Consider the following 16,044-nt stretch of genomic DNA (forward strand, 5'->3'; position numbering starts at 1 on the left):
TCTGCTCCAGAACAAGCACAGAAGCTTGCTACAAATATCAAAATCTGCTCCAAATTCAAGATCTGCTCCAAGAAAGGTCTGCTATAAATTCAAGATCTGCTCTCAAAGGTCTGCTTCAGAACAAATATTGAAGTCTGCTCCCAAAATTTGTTTTTCTGCCCCAGCTTCAAAACTAGCAAAAACATCAGATTTGTCACGGGCTGCCTCAGGTACAGTAGGACTTGTCCTCTTTATTTAAGCATAAGTCATCAACAAAGAGGGCTCAACCTAGTTATCAATAGTAGGGATCGGCCTAGTTATCAACAGTAGGGTTTGGCCTACTACACCAGTCAACAATTCTTTATAGAACAAGCCCAGATTTGGTCTTTTTCAAGCTAAAAAAATGTGCCCTAATCTGGACCTAATTTACTACAATTTTTTTTCCCTAAGACAGATCCAAGATAGGCATTAAGGTTACCTCAAAACAACTTCTGTTTAGGCATCAGGAAGCCTGAGGACAAGCCTCTGAAGAACCCCGAAAGTCTCCCTCAGATGGATTGAATAGGATGTCAGAGAATCTACCTCGGAGAGGCCGAAGGTCTGCCTTAGAGAGGCCTCAAATCCAGCAAAATGCACACAGATTTCTCCTACTAGAACTCTGATGATCTACAAACTTTGTTTCAGAAGATACTCCAGAAACTCGAGCCTTCTTTGGATGTGTCTTTTAAACTTGGCCTGTGTAAGAGTACAGAAGATTTTGTCCTTTTTAGATGTCTCTCCTTTCCACATTTTGATGCCACAAGTTGGATATATATATATGTGTTTTTGGAGGAGCCCTTAACTGGGGCCAACCTGAGCAGATATGAGTAATTTCATGTGAAAAGGCACCTTTATTTTGAGCCAACCCTAAGGAAGAGAATTGACCTGTTTAGAGGGGGTTTAGAATACTTAAAAATCAATTTTTGTCTTTCATATAATCTTCTTTCAAAGCTGATTAGGACACATGAATTTATGTCAACTTAAATTATAATTTTGACCTTCTTCTAGGGGCTGCAATGAAGAGATAAGGTCATAAACTTTTGGGGAAAAGGGCTGGTGCTATACCCATCCTTGGGGCACAAACTTCAATAATCAATATCTCTCCAACCAAAAGGACCCTCAAGATGTGCCACCTATCAAATGAAATGGCGTGACAAGGGCTAATAATCTAGAGGGTCCGTGTACCCAAATTCGCTTGATTTGTGCACACAAATCATCAAACAAATGCTGGCCCATTCACCCTTTGACATGAATGATAACTTTTCCAACAGAACCTTCTAGTTTTCTCCAAACACCAGTGCAGTTCCTTAAGCTAATTTTATTCTATCATAAGTGCTTTTGCTGTCTGCTGATTTGTCGTCCACAAAAGTGATAAGCCGATTTGGAACCTGCTAACTTTGTTGATTAGTCTTACTGAATTTGGTACTATGCATGCACCGGTTTTGACCTCTAAGACTGCCAAATTTATCCTTATGCCAGCGCTGTTCCCTAAATGAATTTATCTCCTTTAGAAGTGCTAAAAACATGTGCCTGCTGATCTTCCAAGAAAAGTCAAATTTGAACCCCTAAAAGTAGTGCTGTTCTTTGCTTGGCAAGCAAGCAACCTCTGCCTGTCGATTTTTCACATTATGCATGCCGCACAAAACTGAGCTTAAGAAATAAGCTACCTTATCATGTACAAACAACAGCACTGGTCTACCTCAAAATAGCATTGACATGCCTCAAAAAAGCTTCGAGAAGCAGTTATTTGGAGATGTGCTCAATATGTGGTGATAAAAGCAGCCTTCTCTGAAAGTAGTCTCCTGGAAAGTGCTGAATTCTCTGTCAAGAGGACTGATCCATTCCATAGATTCTGAGTGCAGGTACAAGTGTTAACACTTGTTATACAATAAAAAAATATTGCTTAACCTTCATTGAAGATCAATCAATGGAGTTTGGTAGTGTTTCTTATAAATCTCAGGGTTGCAATTTTATCAATATTTCTTCCAACAAAATCTTCATCTAGAAATTGTCATTTTTTCTAGCAAAATTGCCTGTTGGATATCTCATCAGTCTCCTTGTTACCTCAATAAAGTTTTCTACTAGACTCATTTTGACCCAGATAAAAGCATTACAAAGTACTTGGTTTATCAAATTATCCCCTCAATGAAATCCCTAGGTAGAAATAGCAAGCTTGTAATGTTCCAAACTAGGAAAAACAGTGATAAGCAAAGCAAACAATAGAAACAACACCAAGAAATTGAAACATTCAGTGCACAACCACGGAAAGTCCAGAAGTAACCATTTGCTGAGCCAATTTATTATAATCTGGGAGTAAAGTACAATAATGTGGAAGAGGTGCACCTGGGCTTCCCTCAATGGCAAGCATGATCAAGCCCAAGTGATAATATGTCAAGCCCAGATGGCAGAAATAGCTGTTGCAATGATGCTTTGCGCTGCCCTTGTGAAACTGTGTTGTCTGCTACAAAAACGCTGCTGGAAACCCCACCTCTGGTGCTTAGAAAATTCCGGGAAATTAACCCCGGGCTCTACACCAAATACCCAGAATAACCCACGAAGGATTTGGCCAAATGTTGACCTCGGAATTTCAGCCCAAATTCCCCTAGCTCTTCTAGCTGCTCGCTGAGTTGGGACCCCTGTTTTACCCCTCAAATTTGCCCAGAAATTTTTGCCAAATTAATCTTGGCCTCTCCTCAATAAACCCAGAAAAACCCAGAAAGGGTTTGGCCTGGTTTGACCTCGGAAATTCGGCCTCCCAAAAGCCATGTCCAACTCCAACTCCAGAAAGAACCCTCCAAACACTCCCAAATAGTTGAGATAATCTTCCCTGAACTACCCCTTATCTCTCCCAGCAAATACTCGCTCCATGAACTGACCCACAAATTCCCACGTGTGCCCAGTGAGAAGCTTCTGTGCTGGCCCTAGGTGCTGCAACTCACACTGCTCTCAAACAACAAGCTCCTGCTCCCAAAATCCCCCAAAGGACTAGTGTCTCCCTGTACTTCCTTCACCAAAAATTCCTCCGGCAATTGCACCCCGGAAGACCCTTGAAAAAGCTCTTGCGTGTTCCTCTACTGCGTCCTGAAGTACGCACTGGCTGAGTGACAACTGAGATTAATGCCCTGAATATGCTCCAACACTCCTCTAGAATGGTAGAATGGAACCTCACTAGGGTGGCACTCATAGTCCACCGAAGAGAGGGTGAGTTCTCCGCTTGGAGAGCTCGTTGCTAAACAACAAGTGACTTAGCTAAACAACTCGAGCAACTAAGATTGAGTTCAATAGGCAAAAGATACCAAATGAGGCTGGGCCTCCTCTATTTATAACTCGTGAGCCTCTTTTCCCATGTTGGCCCCCCTCCAACTAGCAATTTGACCCTCTCTCTCTAGCCATTCGAACTTCCTCATGTGGGTGGCCCCCACGCTTGGCTAACAAGACATTTCGACCCCCATTTTCCTTCGTGGGTGTCTCTCCAAAATTCTCATGGGTCCCATGCTCCCAAAATTGTTGTAATGTTCCTAAATAGGAAACTCAGTGACAAACAAAGCAAGCAGAGAAACCAACAATCAGAAATGAGATGCAATCACCAAACACCCATGAAATCGCTAGAAATAGAGAACTTCTGAGCCATTTTATAAATCTTCATGGGGCAAATACAACAGTGAATGGAATGGTGCACTAGGGCTTGTCTCCAAGGACAAGCATGACAAAACCCATGTGAGCAATTGATGATCTGAGGGCTGCCCAACTGCTGCTCAAGAAATGTTCCATGTTGCCCAGAAAATTGCGTTGTCTACTAGAAAGGAAGCGCTGGAACCCCTGCTTCCCTTGCTCAGAAAATTGTGAAACTTCAACTCCCGGATCCTCGACAAAAACCCACCAAAAACCAGGAAGGGTTTGGCCTAGTTCAGACCCCTGAAAATCGACCTCCAAGGAGCCCGTCCTCCTCCTCGAGCTGACAAACTCGACCTGTTTGGAATGTGTCAGGAAAGCTCTCGAAAGTTGCTGTAAATCACTGAGATGCTATCCCTCATGAATATCCACCCTTCTCTAATCTGATCTCGGTGTTGTGGCTCTCTCCCTCAATGCCCATGTGATGCCCAGTTTGGCCCTCTCCGTAGTCCTCCAAGGCTGAGTTTCGAACTGCCCAATTGCTGCACCCACCTGCTCCAAAACTCCTCCCCAAGGCTGAACTCCTGATATGCTCCAACTCTCCAAGTTTCTTTGGCAAGTGTTGCCCAGATGAACCCCTGATCACAACTGCGTGTTCCCTTCTCTGCGTGGCCCAGAAATACGCACTGCTGGTTTGTGGGCTGAGTGTGCTGGCTATGAATCTTCCCTAGTGCTCCTCAAGGTACTCTGAAAATGCCTTCCTAGGGTGGCACTCGTAGTCCCCTGAAGGTAAGGTTGAATCCCTCGCTTGAAAGATTCGTGGCTAAACAACAAGTTGACTCGGCTAAGCAGCTCGAGCAAACATACAAGAGAGTTCGATGTGCAAGTATGAATGAATGACCAAGTGAGGAGCTCTTCCTCCTTATAACTTCGTGGGCCTCCCCTTTCCTCATGTGGGCCCCTCCATAAGCCATACGATTTCCCCTCCAAGGCAATTCGAATTGCCCAATGCGTTTTCCCATGTAGGTGGCCCCCACCTTCCACTAGCAAATTAATCCAGCCTTCATTTCTCCTAAGTCCCTAAGTCAAAATTGCTTGGGTCCTTTACTTAGCAAAATTTTGTACAAAAATGGGGAGAGACCAAAACTTGTTACAAATTCATTTGGGAAGGGACATGACAATTGTCAAAATTGTAAAATGGATAAACCTGTAACAAATTAATTTAGGAAGGGACATTACAATCCTCCCCTCCCAAATGTTGCTTGTCCCCAAGCAACTTCAGCGCTGGATGCTCATGTATGTGTTCACCCTCCTAGGTGGCATCCTCATCTGGCAAGTTCCTCCAGTACACCAAAATTTGCTTGTCCTCAAGCAATGCTTGAAGAAGGGCTCTCTCTGACTGTGGATCCCCACTTGTCACTACAAACTTCACCAAGTTCCCAAATGTGCCATTGGATCGTCCTTGATCTCTGTATTATCATATAGTGAAGGAGTCCCTTGATTCCAGGATCCCAAGCCAACCTGATCAACGTGAAGCACCCCTTGCTCCACTCACTATCCTGCCAGATATGGGCATTAGAACCCCTTTGTCGACAACCAATAAGTAGAGCTTCCTGACGATGTAAAACTCTGTCCAAATCCTCATGAAGCTGCCCTACCAAATAGTCCACCTCATGCACTCTGATTATGGGCCCCTGAAGATACAACTCAATCCCCATGCGAATGAATTCTCTGCTGCATGAGCTCCTCTTCAAGTCCTCATGTTGGCCAACCTGCCATGCTGATGAAGTCCCCCACACCATTAGCGAATCAATGAAATCAAATAAAAGATCTGGATGACCCTCCCCCGTAGAAACCAGCTCACCTCTACGGGTAGCTGAACCGCTCCACTCTGCTATGCCAGAATTTCCTGCCCGTTGTAGAAGGAACCTATCCTGCTGACATCGTGACACTTCGATCATGACTGACTACCTAGCATGCTCATACTAGAGCCTCCGCTCCCATAACTCTCGACCATAATCTATGCTATGATTGAGGCTAGGCCAATCCTGCCAAAGTGACTCAACAGTGCTAGCACCTATCACTCCATGGTTGGCCGCAATCCTAAGCAACGATCTACCTCGTCATATGGTGAGGGATTTGGTGATCCGCCATGCATCCGCATGTGAATGAATCAGTTTGCCTATTATCTTGACCATGCTCACTGAGTGGAGTATCCCACCGATCCATTGGATCCCTAGATCCCATAACCGTACTAGAGGTCCAAAACCCCCAATCCTCTCTGCCTGTCGCTGTGATATGCTGCTAGCTATTGGGGCCCCTTTGTGCCCCGTCTCTACCTCTTGTAGGCATTTAATAGGTAGGCACCAAGCATCAGGAACCTGTGCCACGAATAACCGGCTGCTCTGTGCCTGCCAAATCACACAGCAAGATCTGCTTTCCTAGCTCCTGATGATGTGCTCGAGTACTACCAGAAGCCTAGACGTCATCCTGCCGACAAGGACTACCAACCCCCGCACCTCATGCTCACCTAACGCCTCGAGCTGTCTAGCTGAAAAAGCACCATGCAACTCCCTCTCGGTCATCTCCCCTAGTGTGAGCCTTGGGGTGGAACATATGCTACCTCGACAATCAACCATGCCATCCCTAAGCCTGTAACCATCAACTCGTGCACCTATCAAGTTTCTCCACTGGAGAGTCTCTTCCTGGCCCATGACACACGGTGTCTCATCCAATTGCCTAGGGTGAGACTCCCATGCCTTGCTATTTGAATGGAGTGTCAAGGGGCAACAACCAAATCCTCTACGACTGTAAGCAACACTGGAGGATGATGGGTGGGTATGTCCCAAAGGGTATGATCAAGAGTTTGCCGGAATGCTCAAGAGTAATCCTATTGACGACCCTCTCTCCGCCTCGATCTGTTGATATTCCCCTCTAGGCCTTGTCTCCACTAAACATGGTGTCCCCAGATGCTCAACAATGCCCTCATTGATCCCAGGTGAGTTGCATCCAATAGTACACCTATTACCCCTGTCCATAAGTCTCCTTGGAGGCAACACTCCAAGAGCCCGCTACACCATATCATATGTCACTGCATACCACCCAGCATCACCGTACCCCTCAACATGCAAGTGTAAGCCACACCCTGTCCCGGTACACCACTAGATACCCCCAACTATGGCTATACCATCCTGTATCGTTTTGTGTCCCGCCTGTGTCATTGCACCTGTCACTCCCCGCATGTACTCAATGCGATGTGAGATACTCCTACTCCTCAACACAGTCCAACATACTATGGCACACCCCTGTGTGTCTCCATGCCCATCTGCAGACCACCGCTCCAAGCTAGATGCTCCTAGCCATCCCTGGATGTGATGGCCTAAAGTTGTATCCATATGCGTCTGCTCGCACCCGACATGTATCATCGCCTCCACCGTTGCATCACCATCCTCTCCGATGAGGGGATCTCCCCTCCAAATCCTCCCCGAGGGGCCCAAGAAGTGAATCTCTCTAGGTACTAGTAGTGATGCCACTATTGCTCTGCTCCTCTGTGTCCTCTGTGCCCTACACAAGTGTGAGGAATCCCTAGCTCCATACAAGGCACTGTTTGGTGGCCTGCCAATGCCACCTCCTCCGACAAAATCCAGCCAGAGTATGCTGGTCATCTTGTGATCCCATGTACGACCATCATACCAAAACGACCTAGGGAGTCTATCCATAAACTGGTTGGCCATTGGTGCTGACCGAGACTACCCTAGCAAATGCGTGTGCTCAACCGCTAGGCCAACTACACCACCACGGTCACTGTCAATTGACATATCCGAGGAATAATAGGTAGTCCCACCTGGATCCCAATGCCAATTTGGGCTTCTGGTATCCCCAATGCCTGAAAGCTCCTATTGAGCTTCATGCCGGTCCATTACCATCTCCATAGCCCACTCCACTGCCATTTTTTGTAGCATCGGATGTGTTCTAGCCACGAAATTTGGTGGAGAGGCTAAAGAATGTGTTCTTATTCCCTACCAACAGTGTTAGAATTAAAAACTGAATCACACCCCACACAAGGATCATTTTTTTCAAGCATTCAATGTAAAATTTGCAATAGAATGAGAGAGGATAAGGAATGGGAAGGAGTAGGAGAAGAGAACAAATAAATGAATAAATAACACAGAAAAAAAAAACCAATAGAGCATAGGCTTAGAGTTTACCACTTGAACTCTCTATTAATAGGATGTTTGTTGTAGCTTTCATTATCACTTCCAAGCTCTAACAAATTCAATCTACTGTAAAACCTGTACTTTGCCCTCTCAAAATCTAATCAAAGATGACTTAAATGAATGAATGAGAAAAGGATTAGGGATTTTATAAGCCCATTCCCTCTTCCACAGGGTGTGAGCTCCATTAGGGCCTTCTCATAGTTCTCACATTTAAGAAAAAAGAAGCTAAAACACTTTCAATGCTTGCTTCATGAATGCTCCTGGGCGTGCTCCTGCTGAGATCATGGAGCACTCTCTTGGTGCGCTTCTGTCCAGAAAGCACTTCAGTAAAGGGTGGGGGTGGAAGGATGGTGTGTTCTCATGCATCCTGGGTACCTTCATACGTAAATTATAAATTACATATATTGTGTGTGTGCATGTTTACACAAGCTGTATGTAGATGCCTCATATCCGAATCCATGAATTGTATTTAAACTTTCCACAATTCACAATTTTTTTTGCATATGTATTTACACATCATATTTGTTATATGTGTCATCCCAGAAGCATTGTATCCAAACTTTTCTAAAAATTGCCATATCCAAATTGGATACCATGGTCCATACCCTTGTCTGGACCCATGCAACTTTGCAATAGTTTCAAGTGATTGGTTTAATCTGGCATCTCACTCTGGGATATCTCATTGACTTTTGGTTGTTAGCTTTTGTCTTTCATTTTTCTTACTTGCATGTTTTGAAAATGCTAGATAGTCTCTGTTTTCTTGTCCTGTGGAGGGGACGCCTTAAAGATAATATTTTATATTGATAAAAATAATGTCCCTAAACATTCCTTATTGATTCTTTTATGAAAGGGTTTTTAGTCTTCACCTTTTCCATTTTTAAATAACACAGGGATGCCCTATGAATGATTGTCCTGTCTTGTGATAAAATGCAAAGAGAAATAATGATCTCTCTAGGTTGAAATGTTCTTGTAAGATTTCTCTAAGACAATTGTTTGGGGACTATTGCAGGTAGAGGCTGCATATGATATGCTTCTTATGCAAAGCTTTATGCAGCGCAGGGCCGGGAAAGTTGTAGATAGCAGTATTCGGTTTGCTGATGTCAAACAGAGAGGCAATGCTGGTATTGGTAGTACTCCAGAGTGGCTAAAGAAATTTTTGAAGAATACAGCAGTTACTGTTGAACCACCATCTGCCAATGATCTGGGTATACAGACTGGGGTTTATGGAGCTCTTATGGTTTGGATATTTGTGAGTGGGGTTTCACAGACAACAGGAGGGCAGTTAGCCAGTACTGGAGCTGATGTACCTGGTCTGATATTAGCTACTGGGTTTGGAGCTTCACTTTACTTTTTACGCAAGAAAAACATGAAACTAGGTGAGAACATAAGCCATCTATTATTTTGTTCACATTGCTCCAAAGAAGAAATTTGTCTTGATTTTTATCTTGTATGTTGAGATCTATGGCAAATCAAGAGGATAGGATTATGAACTATAAATATATGAAATATCACAATAAATCTGCATTAAAAAGAAGAAATAAAAATACAAATTGAAGGATTAGCACATTTGAGATTAGACGGGAATTGGACTGATTTGAACTTTATTACTGTCAGCTAGTCTGTACAGCCTATGGGACTTGTAACAAGGGTTTCTAGAGTGAAACTTCATGAGTTCTTACACAGGTTATTTCAGAAGGGAATCTAGTAGGACTGTTGTCTAAATCAAAAGGTTAAAGGTCCGGTAGTTTGTCCTCCTTAGGGTGCTTGCTAGACCTGGAATTCGTTATGAGAACCAGTGTATATCACCTTCTTAGATGGTTGTAGGTGAAGCATCTAAGAATAGGATGGTCGTCGGTATGGTCATTGTCTAAGTTGCACAATCGTGAGTCTCTTTTCTTGATTCGTACATTGGCCATTTCTATCTTCCAAATTTAAATTTTAGTCATGCAAATTTGTCCTATTTTTCAGTTTTCAATATTCACTTTCAGTTCCACTCCTCAGCAGGCCTACCTAGGCCAGCACATGTCTGTTTATGTGAAAAATCGGTTACCCGATTCCTACTGCAGCAACTGATGTTAATTCTTCTAATTGTTAATTCGATTAACCAATTTACTTGCTGTGTGCTACAACAAATATCGAATTAAATACACTGCAGCCTACACAAATAAAAACTGTGGAAACTAAATACAACACAAGAGAGAAATAAACATCACACACATCTACACAGTTATTTTTGGACAAATGTCCTTGGAAAAACCCAATGTGGGAAAACCGGTGCAGTAGCTGAGGGTTTGTATTATTAAGCAGTGTTTTTATGAATACAATCTCTGGATGCCTTGCTGGCTATCCAATACAGAGAATATCACTAACAAAGGATTAGTGAGAAATACCTCACACTATCACTGGAGATCTCGACTGATCTAGCCATAGAATGGCTAGTCCCTTGCTGCCTCTACGCAGTCACTGCGTAGGCCTAGTGTCACAACTCCTAGGGACAACATCACCCCTTTTGCTGATCGATCTGCCTCTCTGAGACTTTGATTCCGTCCTCCCGGTCTCATATTCTGGCTTCAGAAATCGATCTCTCCAGCAAAAATACGGATCTCCTCAATGCTCTGCGGTGCCTCTGTGTCAGCCTACGTTGTCCATCATAGCCTCTGCACTGCCTCTCCCAGATCTCTCTCTGCCTCCTCTGCTGAGTATTCTCGGACCAGGAGAAATCTCCAACCGGAACTATCTCTACCCCTCACTGCAAGAAATCACTTCGAATCTCACTGGCAACTGTTGCTCTATTCTCTTCAGAAATTCAATCTCTGATCTCCCACTCGATGATATCTTCCAAATGCTCCTTAAGCCTCCTCTTATAATCCTCCAGTTGAGAACCAACAACCCAGATTAGATTTTAATCAATGGCTCAGATCATTTTGGCATGATTCTTGTCTTCTTCTAGAAGTTTCACTCCTTGTTTGATTAATACCGTTTAATTATTTTAATTTCCTAAGTTTAGACTTAGGCACCCATTGAAAACAATTATTTGTTTTAATAAAACCGTCTCCGGATGGAATTTCCCAAAACGATTTCTGGCTATTGTGGAATACATGTGTCCAAGCGTCCCTGCAAATTTTGAGGCTTAGAGCACATCCATTGTTACCAGAAATCAACACTCCCTCTTAGCGAGGAATGTTCTCTAGTAATGCAGCTTGCTAAAGCATCACTCTGACTCTGAAACATCTCCCTCTACGTTGCTGATCTCTGACATCGCTGCCCACCAACTACTGTGAAAATGCTGCATCTGTACTGCTGTTGGCCTTGCCACTGCCAACATTGCATTTGTGCTGCTGTTGGCACTGCCACTGCCAACATTGCATCTGCACCGCAACCTTCTCCAACTGTTGCTGCTACTGTATCAACAACGGAAAAGCATCCAAAATTATTGAACAGGTGTTCAACATGATGCATCTGTTGCTGGAGTTTTGACTGTTGCTAGTCTCTGTGCTGACCCTTTGAAGTCTCTGCGTTGCTGCTGACTCTGCTATGTGCCCACTGCACTGCTGCCAACTCTAGCTTTGTGTTGCTCAGTCTTTGGCGCTCCTAGCCACTGCAACTGTCACTCTGACACTTCTCTGCACCAACTGACACTGGTCCATCTTGCTACTACTGATTTGGGCTCCTGTAGCAAGGTATTGATCCAAGAGGTGGACTCCTCAAGGATCCTGCCCATCTGTAGTTCTTTCGAACTATAGTTCTATATCACCCCACCTTTGGGCAATCATGGCAAAATCCTCTTCCTCATTATGTGCGGATGCAACCTGCGGATCATGCTTCTCATCCTTGTCCTTCTTCTTGAGAGGACACTGTGTAGCGTAGTGACCAAGTTCACCACACCAGAAGCACTTGATCTTCAAAACATCTTTCTTCTTTTTCCACTGCTCCTGTTGCCCCTTAGATGCGAGGGTTGCATTCTCATCCTCCTCCTTGGGCTTCATCCCACTGCTACTGTCAAGTTTGCACTTGACTAAGTCTCTCCTCATCTCTTCCTGCTGAAGAGTGGCCCACATCCCTTCCTAATCTGGCAATCTCTCTCTGCCCAGGATGCTCTGGACAAACACTTGCCATTCTTCTGACACTGAATTTAGGGCCAGCCTCACCATCTCAGTAGGCTGAGGTGTTGACCCCACAGCTGCCAACGAGTCTCGGATCTCCTGAAGCTTCGTAACGAACAAATCAATGCGTTCCCCCTTCTGCATCTGCATGGATCTCATCTTCTGCTCCAAGTACGTCTTTTGCTGCCTGGAAGATCCTTCGTATAACGTGGCCAAAGCTTCCCACATCTGTTGAGTAGTATCCTTGTCGACAATGTGACACACTACATGATCCCTCACTTCATCGAGGATCATCCTCTTGGCCTTCGCCATCTCGGCCTTGTACTTCTTGAGCGGATCTGGATCTGCGGGTACAACTACCACACTATCAACGTAAGTTTTGAGATCGTGCTCATCCAGAAGGCATGAGATCCTTGCCTTCCAGATCACATAGTTGGATGCACCCTCCAACTGATCTTGATCTCGCAACCCATTAGCTGCCATCTCTGCCAATGAAATGTCGAACTGCCTCCTCTCTCCTTTGCGTTGTTGCTGGGCTAGCCTACGCACTCCCTGTTGGAGTTAGTAGATCTGCTGCTCCCTGCTACTACTCAGCAAATGAGAATTCAGACTTCTTGGTTGGAAGTCCTCTAAGGAAGAATTCCCTCAACAATGTCTCTCTCTCTCCCACTGACACTATTCTGCCAGCAATTGCTGCAAAATATCTGCGTCCCAGCTGAAGATCTTCTCTGCAAGGAAAAATACGTTGCTCCCTTCTGCCTTTGGAAAGCTTCGATTTGGAGATCGAATTTCTCTATCGACTCACTTAGAGAAATCGATTTCTCCTCAAAACTTCGACCTTCTAGCCCAAGGACTACGTTGCCTACTGGGGATTCGAATTTCTGCCTCTGCAGTAATTTCAAACTCCTCTTCCTTTTTGCTTCTGAGTTCTTCTGCTCACAATCTTTGCTTTGATACCATGTGAAAAATCGGTTATCTGATTCCTATTGCAACAACTGATGCTAATTATTCTAATTGTTAAGCCGATTAACTAATTTACTTGCCGTGTGTTATGACAAATATCGAATTAAATACACTGCAGCCTAAACAAATAAAAACTGCGGAAACTAAATACAGTGCAGGAGAGAAATAAACATCACACACATCTACACAGTTATTTTTGGACAAATGTTCCCGAAAAAACCCAATGTAGGAAAACCAGTGCAACAACTGAGGGTTTGTACTATTAAGCAGTAGTTTTCTGAATAGAATCTCTGGATGCCTTGTTGGCTATCTAGTACAAAGAATATGACTGGCAGAAGATTAGTGAGAAATACCTCACACTATTGCTGGAGATCCCGACTGATCCAACCACAGAATGGCTAGTCCCTTGCTGCCTCTGCGCAGTCACTGTATAGGCCCAATGTCACAGCTCCTAGGGACAACATCACCCCTTTTGCTAATCGATTTGCCTCTCTGATACTTCGATTCTGTCCTCCCTGTCTCACACTCCATCTTCCGACTTTAGAAATCGATCTCTCCAGCAAAAATACAGATCTCCCCAAGGCTCTGTGCTGCCTCTCCCGGATCTCTCTCTGCCTCCTCTGCTGAGTATTCCCGGATTAGGAGAAATATCCAACTAGAACTATCTCTACCCCTCACTACAAGAAATCACTTTGAATCTCACTGGCAACTACTGCACTGCTCTCTTCAGAAATTCGATATCTGATCTCCCACTCGATGATATCTTCCAAATGCCCCTCGAGCCTCTTCTTATAATCCTCCAATTGAGAACCAACGACCCATATTAGATTCTAATCTATGTTACCAAGATACGGATCCGGATCCGCTAGTTTCTTGAAAATCCAGGATCCAGATCCAGATCCGCTAGTTTTTTGAAAATCCAGGATTCGGATACGGCAAGGATATGTCACGTACAAAAAAAATTATAATAATATTTTTTAAATTTTAAAAAACACTTTATAGTTCAAAAATCAAATACTCCATGAAACCATCAAACACTTTTAGAACTGAAACCATTAGATATATTATAAATATGAACATTGAAACACTGAAATGATGCATCATCCCTCATACAAAGTAACAAAAAGGATCATAATATCATAAATGATAATAGTAAATACATTTACATATCCTTAAATGGATCTATATCTTCTGCATATTGCAACTCTACATCATGAATAGATGATTGGGGTCCTGGAATGTAGGAAGTTGCATCAGTAGGCTGGACTGGTGGCAGAACAATATCCTCAAGTAGGTTGAGGTGAGTCATGGCATTTAGTGTCAGGTTCAAGTCAAAGATCTCAGGATCCACATCCCACATCCTGCTCGGACCGTTTTTATACTCTGGTTCAACATGCGATAGAAGACGAAGGTTGGAATGAACATAAACAAGATCCTCAGCCTTTGCTGCTCCTAGGCTATTTCACTTCACTGAATGGATGAAGCCATATGTACTCCAATTCCTCTCAGCTAATGAGGAACTAGCAAACTATGATAACAACTCAGTGGCTAGAGTAGAGAGATGAATGCTATCCCCACCATGGAAGCCCCACCAAGTAATAGGATCAAGATGCCCTCGATTGTCCATAGCTACTGGATCTGAAAAGCTACCAGTAGACTGTACAAACCTTCCAAATTCTTGGCGGACTTCCATTGTAACTCCCATATCTCTATAAATTTTCCTCAAAGTTGTTTTGTATCCTTGTACCATTTTAGAATCCTTGTTTGGCGCTGTTCTACCAGGTAAAGACAAAATTTTGGTATGATAGTATTTAGAGTGCAATACATATGCCAAAAGGTGTAATGGTGTGGTCATTTTGTTCCACCTTTCTGTAACTATGTCCTTCACTAAATAACAGAATGTTTCATAAGGGTCATTTTCACTTGGCCTGATAATTTCCCTTATCCTCTCTAATATAATATCAATGTTTTCATAAACTTCCCCCAAGCAAGGTGTATCTGTATCAAATGCCCTGATCAAGGTCAAGATTGGTTCAGTGAACCGTAGAAAGTATTGGACTTTGCCCCACCATGCATCATCAATAATGATGGACTTTATTTGTTGCTCTCTATCAGAAGTGGAAGTCCTCCATGATTCCCAAAGAGGGTCAATGACCATTGCTTGTAATGCTTGTCTCACCTTCACAAGTCTCTTTATGACAAGAGTGTGGAAGACAAAACGAGTTTCAACAACTTACAAGTTTCAAAAAGTCAAATCTCAAATGAGAAATCATATACAAACTTGTAATAAAAATTAAGAATTTCCAATACTAATTTTGAAATTTGAAATAATATTGATTAAAAAAAAGTACCTTCAATAGCTCCAACTATGCAAAACTTTGATATATGGCCTGAGACATTGAATGATTGGTTATGAACATTTGGATTTCTTTTGCTGCTACACATATTTCATTAATCCATTCAATCTCACCAATAGTGACAAGCATAAGATTCAATGAATGTACTGCACATGGAGTTCAAAAGATGTGATCATGTTGACCCTCCACAATCAAACCTGTAGCTTTACAAACCTGTGCGTTGTCCATAATGACTTGGACAACATTATGTGGCCCCACACTTTCTATTGCATCAATAAGAACTGTGGATATGAAAGATGAATCTTTCTCTATTCCACTGCAATCAACAACCTTCAAAAACATTGCCCCTTGGGGGCATACTGCAACAACATTAATTAATAGACCTTTTTTTGGTCTCTCCATCCATCAAAAATGATGGACACCCCTGTTTTGCCCATGTATCCCAGATTGCCTGTAGTTGTCTATCCATAGATTGTCTCTCTGATGCCAACAAAGTAGTGCGGACCTTTTCATATCCAGGCTTTTGTACCCTTTTGGCGCTTCATTAACTGCCTTAATCATTTGTTGCCAATAAGGGGAATGCACCAAATTGAATGCTAGCCCATTTGCATAGATGCAACGAGCTACATGTTCATCAACTATGTCTCTACTTTGACTATTGAAAGTTATTTCAAGCGGGTCTAGAGTGGGCCTTTTATTAGTTGTGGCAGCAGGCCTAGATGGCAATGGAGGCCTAGCTGTAGAGCTTTGCACAGGGTGTTTTCCCTTAAGAAA

General features: G+C 43.3%; 1 protein-coding gene across 1 annotated transcript in view; it reads left to right on the forward strand.

The window, feature by feature from the left end:
* LOC149221701 (chaperone (DUF3353)) overlaps positions 1-16,044 on the forward strand; it is a 129,113-nt gene that overhangs the window by 79,397 nt on the left and 33,672 nt on the right. Inside the window, exon 3 of the mRNA XM_089385196.1 lies at positions 8,857-9,223. Within this exon, the coding sequence (XP_089241322.1) occupies positions 8,857-9,223 (367 nt within the window). The remainder of the gene's footprint in view (positions 1-8,856; positions 9,224-16,044) is intronic.

Source organism: Pinus tabuliformis, chromosome Q (assembly GCF_031772625.1).
Source record: "Pinus tabuliformis cultivar Carrire ecotype Pingquan chromosome Q, CPIR1, whole genome shotgun sequence".
Lineage (NCBI taxonomy): Eukaryota > Viridiplantae > Streptophyta > Pinopsida > Pinales > Pinaceae > Pinus > Pinus tabuliformis.